The sequence below is a fragment of the Molossus molossus genome, unplaced genomic scaffold (assembly GCF_014108415.1).
Source record: "Molossus molossus isolate mMolMol1 unplaced genomic scaffold, mMolMol1.p scaffold_m16_p_2, whole genome shotgun sequence".
Taxonomy (NCBI): domain Eukaryota; kingdom Metazoa; phylum Chordata; class Mammalia; order Chiroptera; family Molossidae; genus Molossus; species Molossus molossus.
This window is the reverse complement of record NW_023425355.1, coordinates 143827385-143845522: the sequence shown is the minus strand read 5'-3', so window position 1 is coordinate 143845522 and position 18138 is coordinate 143827385. Positions and strand designations below refer to the sequence as shown.

Below are 18138 nucleotides of genomic sequence, written 5' to 3'. Positions count from 1 at the left end.
GCCTTTCCTGAGTCTGGGTGTTTTGCTGGTTTGCTGAGTCGGCCCCCTCAGTCTAAGGATCTGATTTTGGGACTGTAGTCCTCTGTCCTTGGAGCAGACTTCCCCTTCTGTCCCTCATTCAATGAGCCTACAGTCAGTAATTGATGGCCTTCTGGGTTTCAGACTGATGAAGGGTCCTGAGAATATAAAGATGACTGAAGCTGTGTGCCTGCCTTCCAGGGCCTCATACTTGATGTGGGAAACAAAGAAATACAAAAACAGTTATGTGCTAAGTGGTAGGAACAGCAGTCCTAGCCATTGCAGATATGTGTATACAATGGGGGACAGAGAAGGCCTCAAAAAAGGGCCATCTCTGCATAGGGACTTAGAAGAGAGTAAGGTTTCCCAGTGGGCAGAAGGCTAGGGGCAGCATAAATAGGTGAGTGATGCCAAAGATGGGCACTTGGGGAAAAATTCAGTCTGTTTAGAGGACATTTGTGGGGAAAAGGGCACAGAACTTGGGAAGTTAGTTTCGGGACTCATGAAACATGTGGAGAATATTGGGCTTTATGCTTTAAAAGAGGTTCATGTGTTCAAGAATATCAAGCAGAGGTAGGAAGGTAGCTTTAGAGAGTAAACAGAGGATGGCTTTGGGTGGATGAGACGGGAAGCCTGCGTGTTTTGGGAGAGAGATCATGAGGGTCTGATTAAACTAAGGGGAGATGGAGAGAAGACTGTGTTGCCAGTCATTATGTCTCGGGGAAGGAGTCACCAGCTCTTGATGGCCCCACAGCATAGTCTGGGTGAGGGACAGGAGCAGGCTTCTCTAGGGATGAGGCCCAGGCTGGATTCCCAGGTCAGTTAAGTGCGCACATCCAGACGATGCCTCTCACTTCAAGAGGGAAGGCAGCAGAGCAGGTGCTTGCTGTTGGGGCATTGTTTGGTTTGGTTTGGTTTCAGTTTGGGGATTAAAAGGCCCCTGCATGAGAATGCGTTCTGGTCTGGACTCAGGATTCAGAATTCCTTTGGGCCTGTCCAGGTAGAGAAGCATCTAGGAGGCAGTTGGGAAGCAAAGATGGGAGCTCAGGAGAGAGGGTGGAGCCAGAGGTAGCATGAGCCCTTACAGAGCTTGTGGGCTGAGGAAGCCAGAGTGGGAAATGGAGTTTGTGGACCGGAGGAGACAAGAGAGTCCACGGGGAATGCAGAAGGGCTGCATGGTCCTGTGTGGGTGGGGTAGGAGCAAGCCGGGTCAGAGGTCGGTGAGAAGAGGGCTGGAAATCTGTTAGCTTGGCAGTCATGAGCTCATTTGGTTCATCTCTGCCAACATTTTTTCACAGTGTGAAAAATTGTCTGGTATTGTCTTCCCCCTCCAACGAACTATTTCATATGTATAGAGTTTTCTGCTCATTTTAACTGTGCATATCAAAATAGAAGGTGTAATTCATTTTCATATCGAGTAGTCCCATAACTGCATGACTATTGGTCACCCTAAAAATTTGCCTTTGAACTCACTTAGGTCCTTTGTGTGTACGTCTGTTTTATTTCACTTCTGTCTTATGCGTTTCATTTCAGAGCTCACCCAGATTGAGGACCCCAGAGAACAGTGGAGGCGAGAGCAAGAACGGATGTTGAAGGAATATTTAATTGTAGCCCAGGAGGCTCTCAATGCCAAGAAAGAAATCTACCAGATTAAGCAGCAGCGGTTCGAGCTGGCTCAGGAGGAGTTCCAACAGCTGCACAAAATGTGTGAGGACGACAGCCGCTCGTATGCCAGCTGTGAGTTGACTGACTTGTTTGGTTAACACATGTGACTTTCAAAGCCATTTCTCTGTTAGGTTATCTGCAAACACCAAACTTGGGCAAGACAGCTTCATAAATTTTCTATTCACGAACCATTAGGTCATCAGTAGGCTGCACTGGAAACAGATAGTTATCTACGAACCACTCCTTTAGAATGCTTACCAAGCGCCTGTGAGAGGAAAGGTCCCTGCCCTCGTGGAGCTTACACTTAGGAGGGGAAGGTGGAAAAGGAACAAGCAGATTTCAGGTAGTGACATGGAACCACCTGGTGTGTCACGTTTGTCAGCGTGGACCAGGCCTTCACCCGGAGACTTCTGCAGTTAGCACTGTGTCGGGTGATCCTTGGGAAATCCACACGTGGTTTTGTTGCTCCTGGGTGGAAAGGTCAGGAGCCTTCACACATGTCCAGTACCTATCTCTTTGTAGGGTCCTTTCTGGGCAGCCACCGAAAGTGGAGGAACTTAGTATAACCCAAGGAGTCGGGCCACTCTTTCTGCCCCTCAAGTCAGATGGACACAGTGATGTTCTCAAAGGGAAGCCCTCCTAGTTTTGGAGGCTGCCGGAGGAGGTCCCTCTGCTTAGTTAGTACTCAGTAGACACTCAGGTATTGAAGGAACCAGGTCCAGTCTCGGAAGTCAATAAATTTTGTGACTGACCCAGACAGTCACTGCTCGAGTCAGACCCTCCCCAACAGTGTCACTGCATAGCCCACCACAGGTGCGCATGGCCATGACAGTCCTGGGTGCCGGTGAGCTTGGGGAGAATGAATGAAGTCAGTACTGCTCGGTTTTCTTTTATAAAAACCTAAGTCTAGTCGAGACATGGAAAGACTTATCTGTGACATGACTGCCATATTGCCAGGTATTTGGCCCTGGTGACACAGCCCTGAACATTAGAGACACGATCAAGGCTTTTATTCTGTGTTGCAAGTCAGAATGGAGTTAAGGCCAAGGGGCCATAGGTCTTAGTAATTGCAGCTGCTGCTGAAGGTGAGGAAGCCGATCAAGCTGCAAGGAAGATAGAGGTGGGGTTTCTCCCGCACCCCGTAACAGGAATTTGAGATGGTTCTCTTAGCACACACCCCGAGAGAATGTAGGCCTCAGGTAGAATGGTATGTGGTTTCCAGGTTGTTTTCTCTCATTCTTCAGATACTGGTATGTCCTAGATTTTTTGGGTTTTGTTTTTTATTTTAACTGCCCGTCAGAATGCAATGAGTCAGCTCCGTGTTGATTTTTAGAGGCTTTTTTTTTTTTTTTTTTTTTTTTTTTTAATCAACAGTTTGTCTTCTCTTCTAATGTCTTTGTCTGATTTTGGTAGCAGGATAATACTGTCTTCACAGAATGAATTGGGAAGCGTTCCCTCCTCCTCTCTTTTTAGGAAGAGTTTGTGTGGGATTGGTATTAACACTTCCTTAGCCATTTGACAGAATTCTGGGCCTGGAATTCAGTCCAAAACTCAGTCCCTTTACTAGATACAGGTGTGTTCAGATTTTCTGCTTCCTCTTGAATCAGTTCCAGTATTTGTGTGCTTCAAGGAATTTGTCTATCTCATCTAATCTGACCGTCAGTCAACTTTTCTCTAAAGGATCAGGTAGTAAATATTTTCAGCTTTGTGGGCTATGTGCTCTCAGTCACAACCACTCAACCCTGTTGTTACAGCGCAAAAGCAGCCAGAGATGTGTGTGGCTTGTTCTGATAGAAGTATAAAAACAGGTAACAAGCTGGAATTAGCCCACAGGGAATTAGTCAAGTTTTCACAGAGCTCCCTTATAATTCTTTTAATTCCTGGAGGCTCTGTGGTGGTGTCCTCTCTCTTTCAGTCCTGATCTTTATCACCTGTGTCTTCTTTACCTCTTAATCCATTCAGCTGAACTTTTATTGATTGTGTTTATCTTTGCAATGAATTGGCTTTTGGTTTACCCCCCCCCCCCCCCAGTTTTTCTGCCTGTTTTCTTGTGTTATTGCTTTCTCCTCTTTATTCTTTCTTTCATTCTACTTAGTTTGGCTTTAATCTATCCTTCCTTTTTAGACCTTTCTATTTTCTCACATCGCCTGTAAAGGTAGACATTTCCCTCTTAAGTCTCACTTTAACTGCATCCTTCAAAAGTTAGTATTTTCGTTTTCAATCCATTCAGAATATTTTCTTAAAAAATTTTTTTTTCTTTACTGATTTTAGAGAGAGAGGAAGGGAGAAGGCGAGAGAGAGAGAGAGAGAGAAATCGATGAGAGAGAACATCGATGGGCCTCCTCCTGCATGCCCCCCCACTGGGGATTTGGCCCACAACCTGGGCATGTGCCCTGCCTGAGAATCGAACCAGCAACTTCTTGGTGCATGGGTCGACGCTCAACCACTGAGCCACACCGGCTGGGCATTCAGAATATTTTCTCATTTCTTTTGTGATCTATTTTTGATCCATGCATTCTGTGACAGTATGTTTTGGGGCCTTTTTAAAAATGTTATGTTATTGAACTCTAATTTAATTCCATTGAGGTCAGAGACTCCATTATGTAAAATTGAAGTTTTTGGGAATCTATTCAGATGACTTTTATTGGCCCAGCATATGGTCCCTTTTAACTGATCTCTTAGGATTTGAAGCCCATGGATTTGGTGCCTTGAAGTCACATTAAGCTGAAGTGTTGACTTTTAACTGTTTCTGAGAACATCTAGTTAATGATTATAACCCTTTCAGAAAGTTACCTGGTAGCAGCTAGGTTGAACCATGTAAAATTGTCATTTCTGTAACTGAAAAAGGGCTGAATATTGATAATTTAATACGATACAACCTAATAGAATGTTTCCTCCCAGTAGCCGTCAGGCACCTTATCTGTCCCATAGTTCCTTTTGGTTCCGCCTCCAAAGAGGCTGTCCAATCAGTGTTTCCAAGCATGGAACGGGAGGCAAGGACACAGCAGAAAAACTTGGAAGGAAGTATCTTGCCAGTGATCAAAAGGAAAAGTGGCCTAGGGAAGGTGTGTCTTACCTACTGCCTATTATACCAGTGCATCCAGGACAGCAGTTGCAGTGAGCTTGGGGACTCAGGACTGGAACCCTTGAGGATGCAAATACAGGAGGACCTTATTGCAGCCTATGGGATTCCACACCCAGCCTGAGGGGAGTGAGGGAGGAATCCCATCCAGCCTCTCAGTTAAGGCATTCATTACTTGTAGTCCTACAGAGCTGGGACATCCCTCAGCATCCATCTTTCTATTTGCATGGGCTTTGCACTCCCTTCACATTTGGGCAAATAGGGAATTGCACTCAGTTACATTCCTTCCTGTGCTCCATGGAATTTTATTAATGCCCAGTAAAAAAAAAGAAATTCTTAAGATGCTGTCTTCAAAGTGGTGTGTGAAGAAACCTTCATTAGAGGAATAGTTAACTCTGTAGTGTTGACTTGAAATTCCATTTCCTGGCCCACTAGAAGTCTCTGCCTAGACACCACCTCTGCATCTCCTCATGTAGGCGGCCTGTTTTCATAAGGGCTGGAGATGCTGGTGGCTCTTGCTGGGTCCTATGTCAAAGATGACGAATGGGATCTAGAATTAATCCAAGTAGTTTATCAGGTTGCTTACTGTCCCCAGGGTTTGGAGCAAGCTCTTTCAATTTACCATTTAACCTGAACTACCAGTAACAATGAGGAAAACTCTTAGATATGACTCAAATGAATTATTTTTGGCCACAGGATAAAGTTGAATACAGTGATCCTGTTTTCTTGAATTGTCACCATCTAACAGATGTCTCCTATAGAGGTCTGGGCCCACTTGGGAGCTGCTGGTGGTAGGATCCATAGCATTCCTGGGCTGTAGTCAGCCACGCAGGTCTCCTAGCCCAGTTTGCTCCCAGTCATCTGAAGTAGGGAGGCATGCCCTTGCTCTGGTCTTAGGAACAGAATAACATTTGGACTTACTTCCCATCATTCCTTCATTGTTAATGACTTGAAGCTCAGGGAAGCAATATTCAATGAGCTAGTGTTTCCTGTGCATTACTCTGCTTGCAACATTATGAAGCACGTGATGTTATTGTCATTGGACACACAAGGTACTGAATGTTGGGGAGGCTGAATTACTTCTTCAAGGTTACATACCCAGTCAATGGTAGAACTTGGACTTGAATCCAGATCTGGTTGTGTATGTAACCTTCAGTGCTCTGTACTGTTTCCTAGACATGGAAGAGGCTGCTCACAAGAGCCGATTGTGTTTTTGGAACTCCTTGCCCTCCCATTGTTCAAGTTATCTGGAAATAAAGACCGGTTGTAAGTTGACAAGTCATCTGACTATTTTGCAACACTAAATGAGGCAAGTGGAAGGCAGAGCACTTTCTACTTTTTGACTTTCTCATGGCCCACGGTAGGATTGCTAAACTATTCATTTAGTTTTCAACCGATATTTATGTAGCACCTGGTGCTGGTATACACTAAATGTTGGGGACCCAGTTTATCCCTAATGGCTGATTATAGGGGGAAATGAGGCAATAGTGGTGAACAGAGGAATGAACTAGAACAGCCATTTCTAATATTGGAGCAGAAGGGTAGAGAGGAGAGCGGGAGGAGGGGAAGCACATCCAGCTCACACCCTTCACAGATTTCTCCAAGTTACGGAAATCACCAGAACAAAACTCCATTCGTTGGAGAGAAAAGATTTGGTGTTAATATTGTACCGTCTTGTACCCAAGAATATCTAAGCCTTGACCTTTTTTGTCCCTGATCCAAAGCAGACTTAGATGCTTTGCTGGACTTGAACATACATGTCCCCATAAGGTTAAGAACCCAACTTTAATTTTTTTTTAAATTAATAAATTTTTCTTTATTGATTTTTTTTTTTTTAGAGCGAGTGGAAGGAAGAGGGAGGGAGAGATAGAAACATCGATGAGAGAGAACATGGATTGGCTGCCTCCTACATGCTCCCCACTGGGAATTGGGCCCACAACCTGGACATGTGTCCTGACCAGGAATTGAACTGGTGACCTCTTGGTGCATGGGTGGACGCTCAACCACTGAGCTACACTGGCCAGGCCCGACTTTAATTATTTTCTAATCTTTATTGTTGAGAGTATTACAGATGTCTCCCCTTTTCTCCCCATTGCCCCCCTCCTCCCGGTTCCGCCCCAGGCCTTCACTACCCTATAGTCTGTGTCCATGGGTAATGCATATATATATATGCATGTAAGTTCTTTGATTAATCTCAGAACCCAACTTTATTTGTGTGAATTTGTGTGCTAGCTGTTCGGTACCCAGTCCTGGTACATTTTCTCCCACCCCAATTCGTCGAGTTTTCTCTTGCTTCTTCATGCTAATATGTTCTTCTATTTGCCTTCCTTTTAACACTGCATACATTCGTTATTTCAGAAACTTCTTTTTCTGGAGTTACTTACTCTTTCATTATTCCTGAGAAACTCTAGCCTCCGGATGTGTTGAGATGAAGTATATGACCATTTGCAGCATCTTTTGGAAGGGATTCTTGCATGGGGTAAATTACAATCTGAACCACAGGTCAACAAATTACGGATGGCTCACAGGCTAAGTACTGTCCACTTGGGGTTATTTGTAAGTAAAATTTTATTGGAACACAGCCACTTCTATTCACATATTTACTACCTGGCCCTTTGCAGAGAGTTCCCCAATCCCTGGTCTACACCAGTGGTTCTCAACGCTGTTTGGTTGCACAGAAAAATCTCCTGGAGGGCTTTTAAAAACTGCTGCTGCATGGGCAGAACTTTTTTATTTAATTGGCCTTGAGTGGACCCAGATATTTTTTTTAAAAGCCCCCAAAGTGATTCCCAGAGTTGAGACCCACTAGTCTAGATGGACTCTTTTAGCAGCAGGAATATGCCTTTATTTGTTACACTGGCTCCTAGGAGCTCCCACAATTCTACATCATAAGGCTCTCTGGGCGGCTGGGAAAGAGTCAGCCTTATCTCTGTTGGGAAAGTGCTGATCCACCCTGAATTCCTGAGCTAGGTGGTGGTGAAGCTTGACCTTATCAGTGATCAGCCCTGCCAACATTCTTTCTGAAGCTCCAAGGCCCTCCCACAAAGACTATCTTCCTTTAGTTCTCTGGTAAAGGGTTTCTCATCTACTATCTAGATGAGGATAAGGGCCAAAGTCCAGTCATTCAGCCTTTTGTTTTCCCTCATGTGAGCATGTTGGAGCAGGCAGGAGAAAAATGGATCACACAGCATTTTTCACAGGTATTAGTTGGCAAGACTCAATCTTGAAGGTTGGAGCAGAGCACACACAGAGATAATCCCCTAGTCTGCTCTAGACAGGGTTCCTGATTTGCATTTGATGGCTTCTTGCGTTACTTCTGTAGGTCTTGACTGGGCTTGATTATTATTATTATTATTTTTTTTGGTCCTTTGCTTATGGTGCTTTTAAAAAAATGTCATGCCCTCCTTCACTGGCCTTGGTTATCGTGGCTCTGGTAATTAGTACCTGTCAACATGGAATCTGTCAGGGCTTGCCTCCTTTTCTCCAGTCTTCCTGGGCTCCCTTGAGCAACCCCTACAGTGCTGATGCCTGGAGGTGCACCTGGTCTTGAGTAGCAATCTCTCCAGAGATGTCTTTGAAGAAGGATGACTGGTCTTTTAAAGCGTATCATCCCCTTGGGGTGTGACCTTAGGTTCTCAGAGCACAGAGGAGGCCTGTGTGGAAGAGAGAGACAGAGACAGACAGACAGACAGACAGACACAATTTCCCCATTTCAATAACCTGGAAAATTGAAATCCACCATAGGTACTGTGGTCCGTAGCATTTTGAGTATTAAATACACAGGTGTAGTTCACTTAGTGGGCATTGGGCTTTGGGGAGCCGAAGGACCATTCCTTCTTCCATTGGAAAAGCTAATCTGATTGAAAGATGTTGGACAACTGAGCCACAGGAGCCCAAGTTCTAGACACAAGTCCCTCTGTGACTTAATGGCATAATGCAGATCAAGTCACTACAAACTCAGTTTTTAATCTCCAAAGTGGGGAAGCAGAATTATCTCTCACAAAGATTTTTATGAGAATAGATGAAATAAATGTGAAAGGCACCCCATAATAGCAAGGTACAATAATTTACATTGTTGTGGTCCCGCTAAATGAAAACCTTGTTATTATATCATCCAAAACAATAGCGTATACCTGAGTGGACTCCTTAAGCTATTTAATACCTGCCCACTCAGCTCTTCAAGAGAGAAGAAAGCTTTAGAGGTGAAAATCTGGTATTTATCGTAAAGCCTGAGATTGCAGACATGTCTTAACAGAGGAGGATAGCTCTTTTTCTAAATGCTGTGGAGTGCATGCTGTTAAAAATTGGGTCCGGAGTCCTTAGTTATTTCTTGGACTCCAGACATGGATTCCATTAGACTTACTGGCAGACAGAAGGAACTGAGAATTTGTATCAATCGAATTATATTATTAAAAATTATGCCAGTGTTCAAAACTCTCCTTAGCATTTGAACATAAGCTGTACTCACTGTCTTAGGTATCCGAATTGACTTTTCCCTCATTCCTGTCCTGGGATTTATAATTTTAGAGACTGTAGCAAAGATAACATGAATGATATCAATATAAGTAAAACCTAGTCTGTTGTTTAGGATGGGCCTAGATAGTAGGGCGTGCATTGTTACATAACAGTCCTCTAGGTGGGGTGGCTTCCTCTGAGTGGATTTGGTGGCTCGGGGATGTCATGTTTCATCAGGCTGTACTTCCAGGACAGGCTAGTGCTGAGTCTCCTTGGGGAGAGGTGGACACCTGACAACCCAACCTTAGGGTACTGGTAGTTAGAAAGGAGGGGGCAGGTTGCCATGTGTTTGTCCAATTATACCCGCTACATCTCTAACATGCACTTCAAGTTTTGTGGCAATGATTTCAGATCATTGTTACTGATGTTTAACAGTGCAGTTAACTTCCCTGGACTTTGGTGGTAGGGTTACTCTCTTCCCCAGTGGGAAAAATCCCAGTTTGTAACTAAGGGCGTGGTCTTTCTCAACTGCAAGGAGACAGTTAACATAGCGGAAGTGAGGAGTCAGCAAATTCTGGGCTCATTTGCATGTTATCTGGGTCCCAAGTGGAATCCCCTTAAGCTCAGATCTGAGAAACTTAAGTCCCAGGAGTTTAACGTGGAGATTTTATAGAAATGATTCATTGCTGCTCTTCAATGAAACCAAAGAGTCAGACAAGACAGAAGTTGCAGGATTTGGAAATAGACATTCTTTGTCTAAGAATTCTATTTTTAAAACATTTTACTCCATGTCTTGAGAGGTTACGATTAGAAATATAAGAACATAAAGTTGGCAACACTTAGCTCCTCCAGATATTTATTTCCAGTGGATTCTTGTGGTTGGAAATTCCGACTGATGGGGGCTTACATAGTAGATTTGCCATGGAACTGTTTTTTTAAAAGGAGGTATCTCAACTGCTCAAATTAATTTTGAATATAGTTGGGGCTGTTAAATAATCTTGCTGTTGAAGCCCCTTGTTGGCCTGAAGCCATCCTTTCCCGTAGAAGACAGGACATGGTTTTGAACTAGTTTCTAGGTGTTGGCAGCTAGTTATCTGAATGACAGCCTTCGGTCTATAGATCAAAGGAGTAAAAGAAAGGATGCTGGCTGTGGATGGGTCTTCTGAGCGGGTGACGTTAATGAAAATGACCCAGAGAGAGATGAAACCAGTGTGGGGCGACCACAGATGAAGACAGAAGAGCATTCCACCAGCTAAGGAAGAGATAGAAACCAAGTCACTGCAGCCCAAAAGCTGGTGACTGCAGAAGCCTCTGAGCAAGGAGGCAGCATCAGGAAATAGCCATGCACAGGGGTGACAGGGGCGACAGAATTAGCAGTGGCCACTAGCTGCTACAGCTGCTGAAATAGCAGAAGGGGCTTCCACCTCTTTTCATAGACAGGGACTGGCTAACTGCTGAGCAGACACAGGCGAGCAGCGTTTCTTGTCTCATTCACCCGAGGTGCCGGCTACTCATAGCAATGCTGTGTCTGTAATAGGAGCTTGTCATGTGCACCACACTCTTTAAGAATACATTTAGCTCTGTGATGTGCTTTTAGTCGAACGGCCACCAGAAACAAGCTGCTGGAATACAAGGCTGGGTGTTTCGCTTTAGTTTGCGTGGAACAAACAGCCTGGAAGAATAGCTTTTTCTCAAGCCTGGCACATTCCTAGAAAGCTGTATTTTTCATTTTATAGATCTTTAGTATTTTTTTTCCTTTCTTATGTCCAAAATTGTTCATCTAGAGACTATAGATATGAAGAAAATAAAAATAAAATATTTTGTAATGAAACCATTGAAAAGAACCACAGTTGACTTTTTGGCTCTATCCTTCTCAAGACTTCTATGTGTGTGTATTTTAAAAGAAAGTAAACATGATTCATAGTGTGCCCTGGCTGGTTTGTCTCAGCAGTTAGAGCGCTAGCCCGGGGACCAAAGGGTTGTGGGTTGGATTCCCAGTCAAGGGCATGTACCTAGATTGCAGGTTCGGTCCCTAGTCCCAGTCAGGGTCGTGTGGGAGGCAACCAATCGATGTGTCTCTTTCGCATTGATGTTTCTCTCTCTCTGTCTCCCCCTCCCTCCCTCCCTTCCACTCTATCTAAAAATTAATGGAGAAATATCCTCGGGTGAGGATTAACAACAATAACAACAAAAAAATGATTCATAGTGTGTGTATTATTTACACAGTCAGAGCAGTTTTCCATACTTAATCATACCTTTCCCTCCCCACGTGTATGTGGTATTTAAGCCTCGGAGTTTTGCAGTCGAAGTCAGCACAGTTTTGATTGACCCATAGCCATCTAGTTGGTTATGTGGAATCCTGTAGACAGGCCTCATGCAAAAAGCAAACACCCAGATCTGAGGCTGTGGAATGTTGATTCTTTAGGAGCCAGTGCCAACTTGTAAATTGGAGACTTAATCATTTAATGTGGTGAATCAGAAGCTCCTGTCTATGTGCATTTGTTTATTTTAAAGGACCCATTATAAAATAAAATCTTTTCCTCTGTTTAGCCTTCTCGGGATATTCAACAAATACAAAGTACGACCCACACCAAATCAAAGCAGAAATAGCAAGTCGTCGGGATAGGGTGAGTAAAAGGAGTGTGTTCACAACTAGATGCTCCATATGTACTTTTATGTAACATCCCTTATCATGGTTCATTTTATGGTAGTCAGTGTGTCTGATGGTCATGTTTTAGTAAGGTTTTCTATTTCATTTATTATTATTTTATTTGGTTGTACTCTCCACTTTTTTTCCAGTAGGAGGGAAAATGTTTCATTTTAAAACCTCAGCCCATCTAAAAAGGGTTGCCTGGGTTCCTGTGTGGACAATCCTTTTACCCCTTCAGCCCCTTGTCTTGGTTGTCTGGGGAGGGGTTCATCTGTTTTGTTGCATTTGCATCAAAATATGGGAGACCCCTTGGAGATGCAGCCTCCTGCTGTCGTGTCAGTCCCTAAAGAAGAGTGTACCTTTTGGGGCAGCGGTTCCCATATTCTAGTGCACCTAAGAAAAACACCTGGGGAGTTGAATGACCAAATAAGCACCCAGGCCCACCCCCTGAGCTTTAACACAGGCCTGGAGCAGGTCCCAGAATCTGTTTAAATAAGCCCCTCAGGCGACAGAGACCACGCTCTCAACAGCAGGGCTTCAGTCCTTGGCTCTGTGAGTAGCAAGTAGAAGGGAAGATGGACTGGGTGTTACACCGTTTGCTAATTGTAATGAGCAAATCAATCCCTTGGAAAAGACAATAGTTGCCGTCCCACATGGGTGGGAAGCTCTGGGACTTTGGTATATAAGCAAGGTGGTTAGTTCTTCCAGGGTGGCTGCTTTCCACGTGTGTGAATGGAAGTTCGTGGAGAGAGTAGGTGATTTCGTGAATGGCAAGCAAATGAGAAACTTCAGTGACCGTGGTAACAACTGGAGAAATGATTTTTCGCAGCTGTGTTTTGAAAAAATGTTATTTGTCTTTAGCTTTCCAGATTGAAACGAGAGCTGGCCCAAATGAAACAAGAACTGCAGTACAAAGAGAAGGGGGTGGAGACCCTGCAAGAGTGAGTTGCCTGCGGTGATGGGAGGGAGGAGGGTTCCTGGGGATTCCCTTTTGCCCTGACCGCTTTGGTGCCTGGACATGAGTCCCAAAGCTTCCTGGACACCCACTTCTGTGATCTTGTTTATGCTCGTTATGTCCCAATCCTCAGCATCAGAATTGCTTTTCCTTGAAGATACTTTATTTCTCGAAATGGAACTACTTGGAAACAAGACCTTTATTTTATATTTACGCACGTTCTCGATAGCCGTGCTCTGCACGACACATGTGTCTGTTGCCATTTGAATTCCAGTTTTGTTCCTTTTGGTCTCTTAAATTTTTTTATTCTAAAAGTTAAAATCAAATTCATTAAAATGAAATAAAAGACAAAATTGCATCCCCCAATCTCAGTAGCTGCATCTGGAACACTCAGTAGTCCAATGTGGCTAGTGTGGATTTTCTCTACCTCTGCGATGTTGATATTTTGGACCAGAGAACTCTGTTGTGGCTGTCCTGTGCGTCATAGGATATTTAGCAGCTTCTCTGGCCTTGGCCCCCTAGATGCCCGTAGCACCGTCCCACCCATTTGTGACAGCCAAGAATATCTCCAGACTTTGCCAAGTGTTCCCTGGAGGGTCCAGCTGCCCCCAGTTGAGAACCACTGGGCTAGCCATTGCACAGTTAATTGAATATTTCCATCATTACAGACTGATCTGTTAGATAGTCTGGTTTATGGCTTCCTTCTGTTGGCATCTTTACAATGAAAACTTCATTTCTAAGAGTTTGGGGATGAATTTCTTATCATTTGTGAGCTATATTAAGTCAGCAAATTCAATGACAAACAAAACAAAACAAAACAAAACACACGTACTTTATAAATGGTGATATTGTTGATCTGAAAGAGTTAATTTTCTGAAGTAAGGGTATACTTGTTGGTCAACATTCATCCTCTCTCGCTTCAGAGCCTGGCTTTACTTGCGGAACTTGGGCATGTGCTTTACATCTTCTGTGCCCACTGTTCTCACTGTCTGTGGGGATTGTCTTAGCCAGCTTGGTGGCTGGCATGAAAATACATAGACAGGGTGGCTTAACCAGCAGACTTTTACTCCTTGAATTTCCAGAGGGTGGAAATCCAAGATCAGTGGACCAGGCCAATTCAGTATCTGGTCAGGACCTGCTTCTTGCTGTGTCTTCACTTAGCAGGGCTTGTGAGGGAGGGAGATCTGGTTTCTGGTGTCTCTTCTTTTTCTTCTAAGGACACAAATCCCATTATGGGGCTCCATTCTCATGACCTCGTCTAAATCGAATCGCCGCACAAAGAGCCCATCTTCAAATTCCACTCCATTTGATGGGGGTTTGGGAGTGGGAGGATCAGTACATAGAAACAGTCACTGGGCTAAATTGCCAAGAAAACAGCACCAGTGTCTGCTACCTAGTCAGCCTTCAGCAGATGGCAGGAATCACGTGGCACTGTTCTAAGTGAGGTGGGCAACACGCCTCTCTCATTCATCCTGTGTGCAGATGCATGACGATGCCACATATGACTGCAGTATTGCTCTTCATAGGGAGGTGCGACATGAATGTGAGCGTTGGACAAATGGAACCATCTCTGCCTCACATAAAGAACATCAAACCCAGGAACATCAAACCCTGTGGTTTAACACTGGGTTGAGCTTCGCTTTCTTGATTATCCGGGATTGGTTTGGTTGATAATTCACTGTTCATTTCTTTATTAAGGGCATATTATAGGCACCTGGGGAGACACAATAGAAAGGTGAGCTGGGGTCCTGCCTAGAGGGGATTGGCTTTCTCTGGCACTGATACCCTGCCCTGCCCCCTGCAGGCCCTGCCAGGCAGTGGGTTTTGGTCATGCTCAGTGTGAGCTGGAGGCTTACCCTTACAGCCAGCCTTTTGCTTTCTCTACCATTACCCAGCAGTGCGTGTGTGCTCATTCTCTGTCCATTTGGATCCGCAGTGGGACTTCCTTTAATTAGCTCTAGTCACTACAGCTTTTTTGTATTTTTGTTAATCCTCACCCGAGAATATTTTTTCATTGATTTTTAGAGAGAGTGGAAGGGAGGGAGGGGGGAGGGGGGGAGAGAGAGAGAAAAGAACATCACATTGATGTGAGAGAGATACATCTACTGGTTGCCTCCTGCACAACCCCGGCTGGAATTGGGGATCAAACCTGCAACCCAGGCACGTGCCCTTGACTGGGAATTGAACCTGAGACCCTTTGGTTTTCGGGGCTGACGCTCTAACCTCTGAGCCAAACCGTCCAGGGCCTGCAAGAATTTTTAAAACATGCAACACCTGACTATTTAGTCACGGGCGCTAACCTCCTTTTTTTCTTAGATTGTCAAGTAAAAAAAAATGACAACAGCTAAGACAACCATTGCCATCTGGTGTGAATAAATCAAATTTATACCTATTTTGTAATGTCAGATCGGCAAAAAATAGAATCTATTTTGTGGTGTGCCGCAGAATTTTAGTAATTAGCTTATGTGTGCCATGAGATGAAAATGATCAAAAAATCACCGCTCTAGGAAATAAAGTGCCAGGGCTCAGGTGGCTGAGAAAGCCCCCTCCCCCTTGGCATTGCTAGGAAGTAAGTTCAGCACTTGTAGGCAAAGTAGTTTTAAGAATAGGAAAAGGTGGCCTCGGTTTGTCCAGGATTGTTGGACAGGAAGCAGCAACCAGTACGGGGGGAGTTGTAACTTTACACCTGCAGCCAGCACGGAGTCGGAACTGAGCTCCTGCAAAGACGAGGGCTGATGCGGTCTAGGTTTTCTTTCCGCTTTTCGTAGCAAGATCCCACGTCTGGGAGCAGCGATGGTTAATAGGCCCCCGCCAAGGGGACAGTCCCCACTCCTTGCCAGAGCCTGGCTGAGGCTGAGGAGTGGTATGGGGGAAAGTTCTGGACCTGGCCTCGATCCTGGGAGACCCACTCCAGCTTTGCAGGCAGAGCTGCCTCAAAAGGCCGTGTTTAATCAGATGTTGCGCGTGTTTCCTCGATTCTGTGACAAACTCACAGGAAGGAGAGGAAACATGGGTACTCATACCCTGCTTAAAATTTTCAGCAAGTAAAAGTCATTTGATCCCTTCCTCGGACTTTCACAGGCTGTACGTGAGACTGAGACAGCCTCATTATTCTTTGGGTACTTTGAAGATGGGCTCTTGTGTTTGGATCGAGTCATGCAGCTTGGTAGTATTTATTGAGAAATTAAAAAACCCGCCTTGGCCGGTTTTGCTCAGTGGTTAGAGCATCGGCCCGCAGACCAGAGAGACCCGAGTTTGATTCCCACTAAGGGCATGTACCTTGGCTGCAGTTTGTCCCTGACTCTGGTTGGGGTTGTGTGGATGGCAGCCAGTCGATGTGTCTCTCCCACATCAATGTTTCTCTCTCTATATTCCTCTTTCTCTCTCCCGCTCTATCTGAAGATAAATGCAAAAAAAAAAAAGTCCTTGGGTGAGGATAAAAAAAAAAAAAACCTTTGGTAGACCTTGGTAAGGTGATTACCCCGCCCCTACTGTCCAATTTTAACGCTAAGCCCAGAGAATCCATGCGCTGTTGTCCATAATTGGGCTTCTCGGGTATTGTTGCCAAGCTCGATTTAAGGCAGAGACCCTAGGTTTTCCTCCAGAAGCATTTCTGCTGTTCCTGCTTCCCAGAATATCCAGTGTATTCTTTTCCAGAGCACCTCACCAGGAGTTTGGCTGCTTATAACATTTTAAACTCGACTTGTTTATCTTGGTGAATTTTCCTGGCTAGCAAGAAAATCCATCATTACGCTTGGGTCCAAGTGAGGAAAAAAGAACCTTTTGTATTTTTTTTTTTTTGAGTCTGTGTGTGTTGTTAATTTTTGTAGATGGGAGCTGGCTATGAACACAGTCTCTGGGTTAATGATAGAATATGTACGTGTGTGTGTATGTTATATATATATGTGTGTGTGTGTGTGTGTGTGTATATATATATATATATATATATATATATATATATATAAACTTTTAATGATGGAAAATATCAAACACACAAAAGTAGAGAGAACAGTATAATGGACCCCTCCAGTATCCCTCATCCCACTTTAAAAAGCTAACACACAACAGCCCATCTTGTTTGGTCTCACAGCGCCTCATCCTTTAGAATCATATTTAATCCATTAATCTCTCTCCTAAATGTATGGACTCCTCTGAAAACATAACTATAATACCTATACCCTGCCGAATGGTAATCTCTTTGTTTTTTTTTTTTTTATCCTCACCCGGGGACATTTTTCCAATTTTTGTACAGATAGAGTGGGAGGGAGAGAGAGAGAGAGAAACATCGACGTGAAAGGGACACATTGAGTGGCTGCCACCCGCACGACCAACCAGGGCCGGGGACAAACTGCAACCGAAGTACGCGCCCTTAGCGGGAACCGAACCCGGGTCTCTCCGGACCGCAGGCCGACGCTCTAACCGCTGAGCCAAACTGGCCAGGGCCGAATGGTAATCTCTTAATATTGTCCCTTCTCCAGCGAGTTTGCCCATTTCTCTCATTTGTTCGGGTCCAGTTCAGATGAGGCCCACACAGTGCATTTGGCTTGTGTGTCTCTTAATCTCTACTCCCCTCTCCTGTGTTTTTCCTTCTGACAAGCTTTGTTGAAGACACTAATTTGCTTTTCCAGTAGAATTTCCCTGACAGTGGGTTTTGCTGCTTGAATGTGCACGGTGTCCTTTAACATGCTCCCGCTATTTATGCAAACAACATTGTCATTAGCTCGAGGGGCTTCATCTGATTTCCATTTCTTTTCCTTCCCTTTTCTGGGGGGTACGTATGTTTTGTAGGGGGTGCTGTTACTTCCATTTGGAGATACACACTCTCCGGCTCTCTCTTTTTGTGGGGTGAAGATGATGGGTGGGTTCTGGCATTGTCTGCCTGGTCTGTCCATTTATAATGTTGCCCATCAACTTTTCACTTAATGCTGTGCCCATGTAGATGTGAAAGACTTCTGCATAAGTCCCCCAAAATGGGTTTGTTGGGTCAGAGGGTAAATGCATTGGGGGTATTTTTAGATATTGCCAAATTCCCTTCTCGAGGGGTTGCATCATTTTGCATCCCCAACACTGACAGGTGAGTGTTCCTATTCTTATGGCTTTGCCAACAGAATGTATCGTCAAGCTTTGCATGTTTGCCAGTGTCACGGATGAGAGAGAATCTCAGTGTAGCTGTCACATGCATTGCTCTCGATGCCCTTTATGAACGTCTTCAGAAAATAGGAGCAACATTTTTTTTTTTTTAATCCTCACCCGAGGACATTTTCCCATTTTTTGTTCAGATAGAGTGGGAGGGAGAGAGAGGAACAGAGAGAG

General features: G+C 44.5%; 1 protein-coding gene across 3 annotated transcripts in view; it reads left to right on the top strand.

The window, feature by feature from the left end:
- WWC3 (WWC family member 3) overlaps positions 1–18138 on the top strand; it is a 102022-nt gene that overhangs the window by 38555 nt on the left and 45329 nt on the right. For 2 of the 3 annotated variants that reach the window (XM_036271624.1, XM_036271623.1), the window contains exons 2-5: positions 1552–1755; positions 5942–6031; positions 11771–11847; positions 12732–12811. In XM_036271624.1, the coding sequence (XP_036127517.1) occupies positions 1552–1755; positions 5942–6031; positions 11771–11847; positions 12732–12811 (451 nt within the window). The remainder of the gene's footprint in view (positions 1–1551; positions 1756–5941; positions 6032–11770; positions 11848–12731; positions 12812–18138) is intronic. The other variant, XM_036271622.1, reaches the window with a different exon arrangement.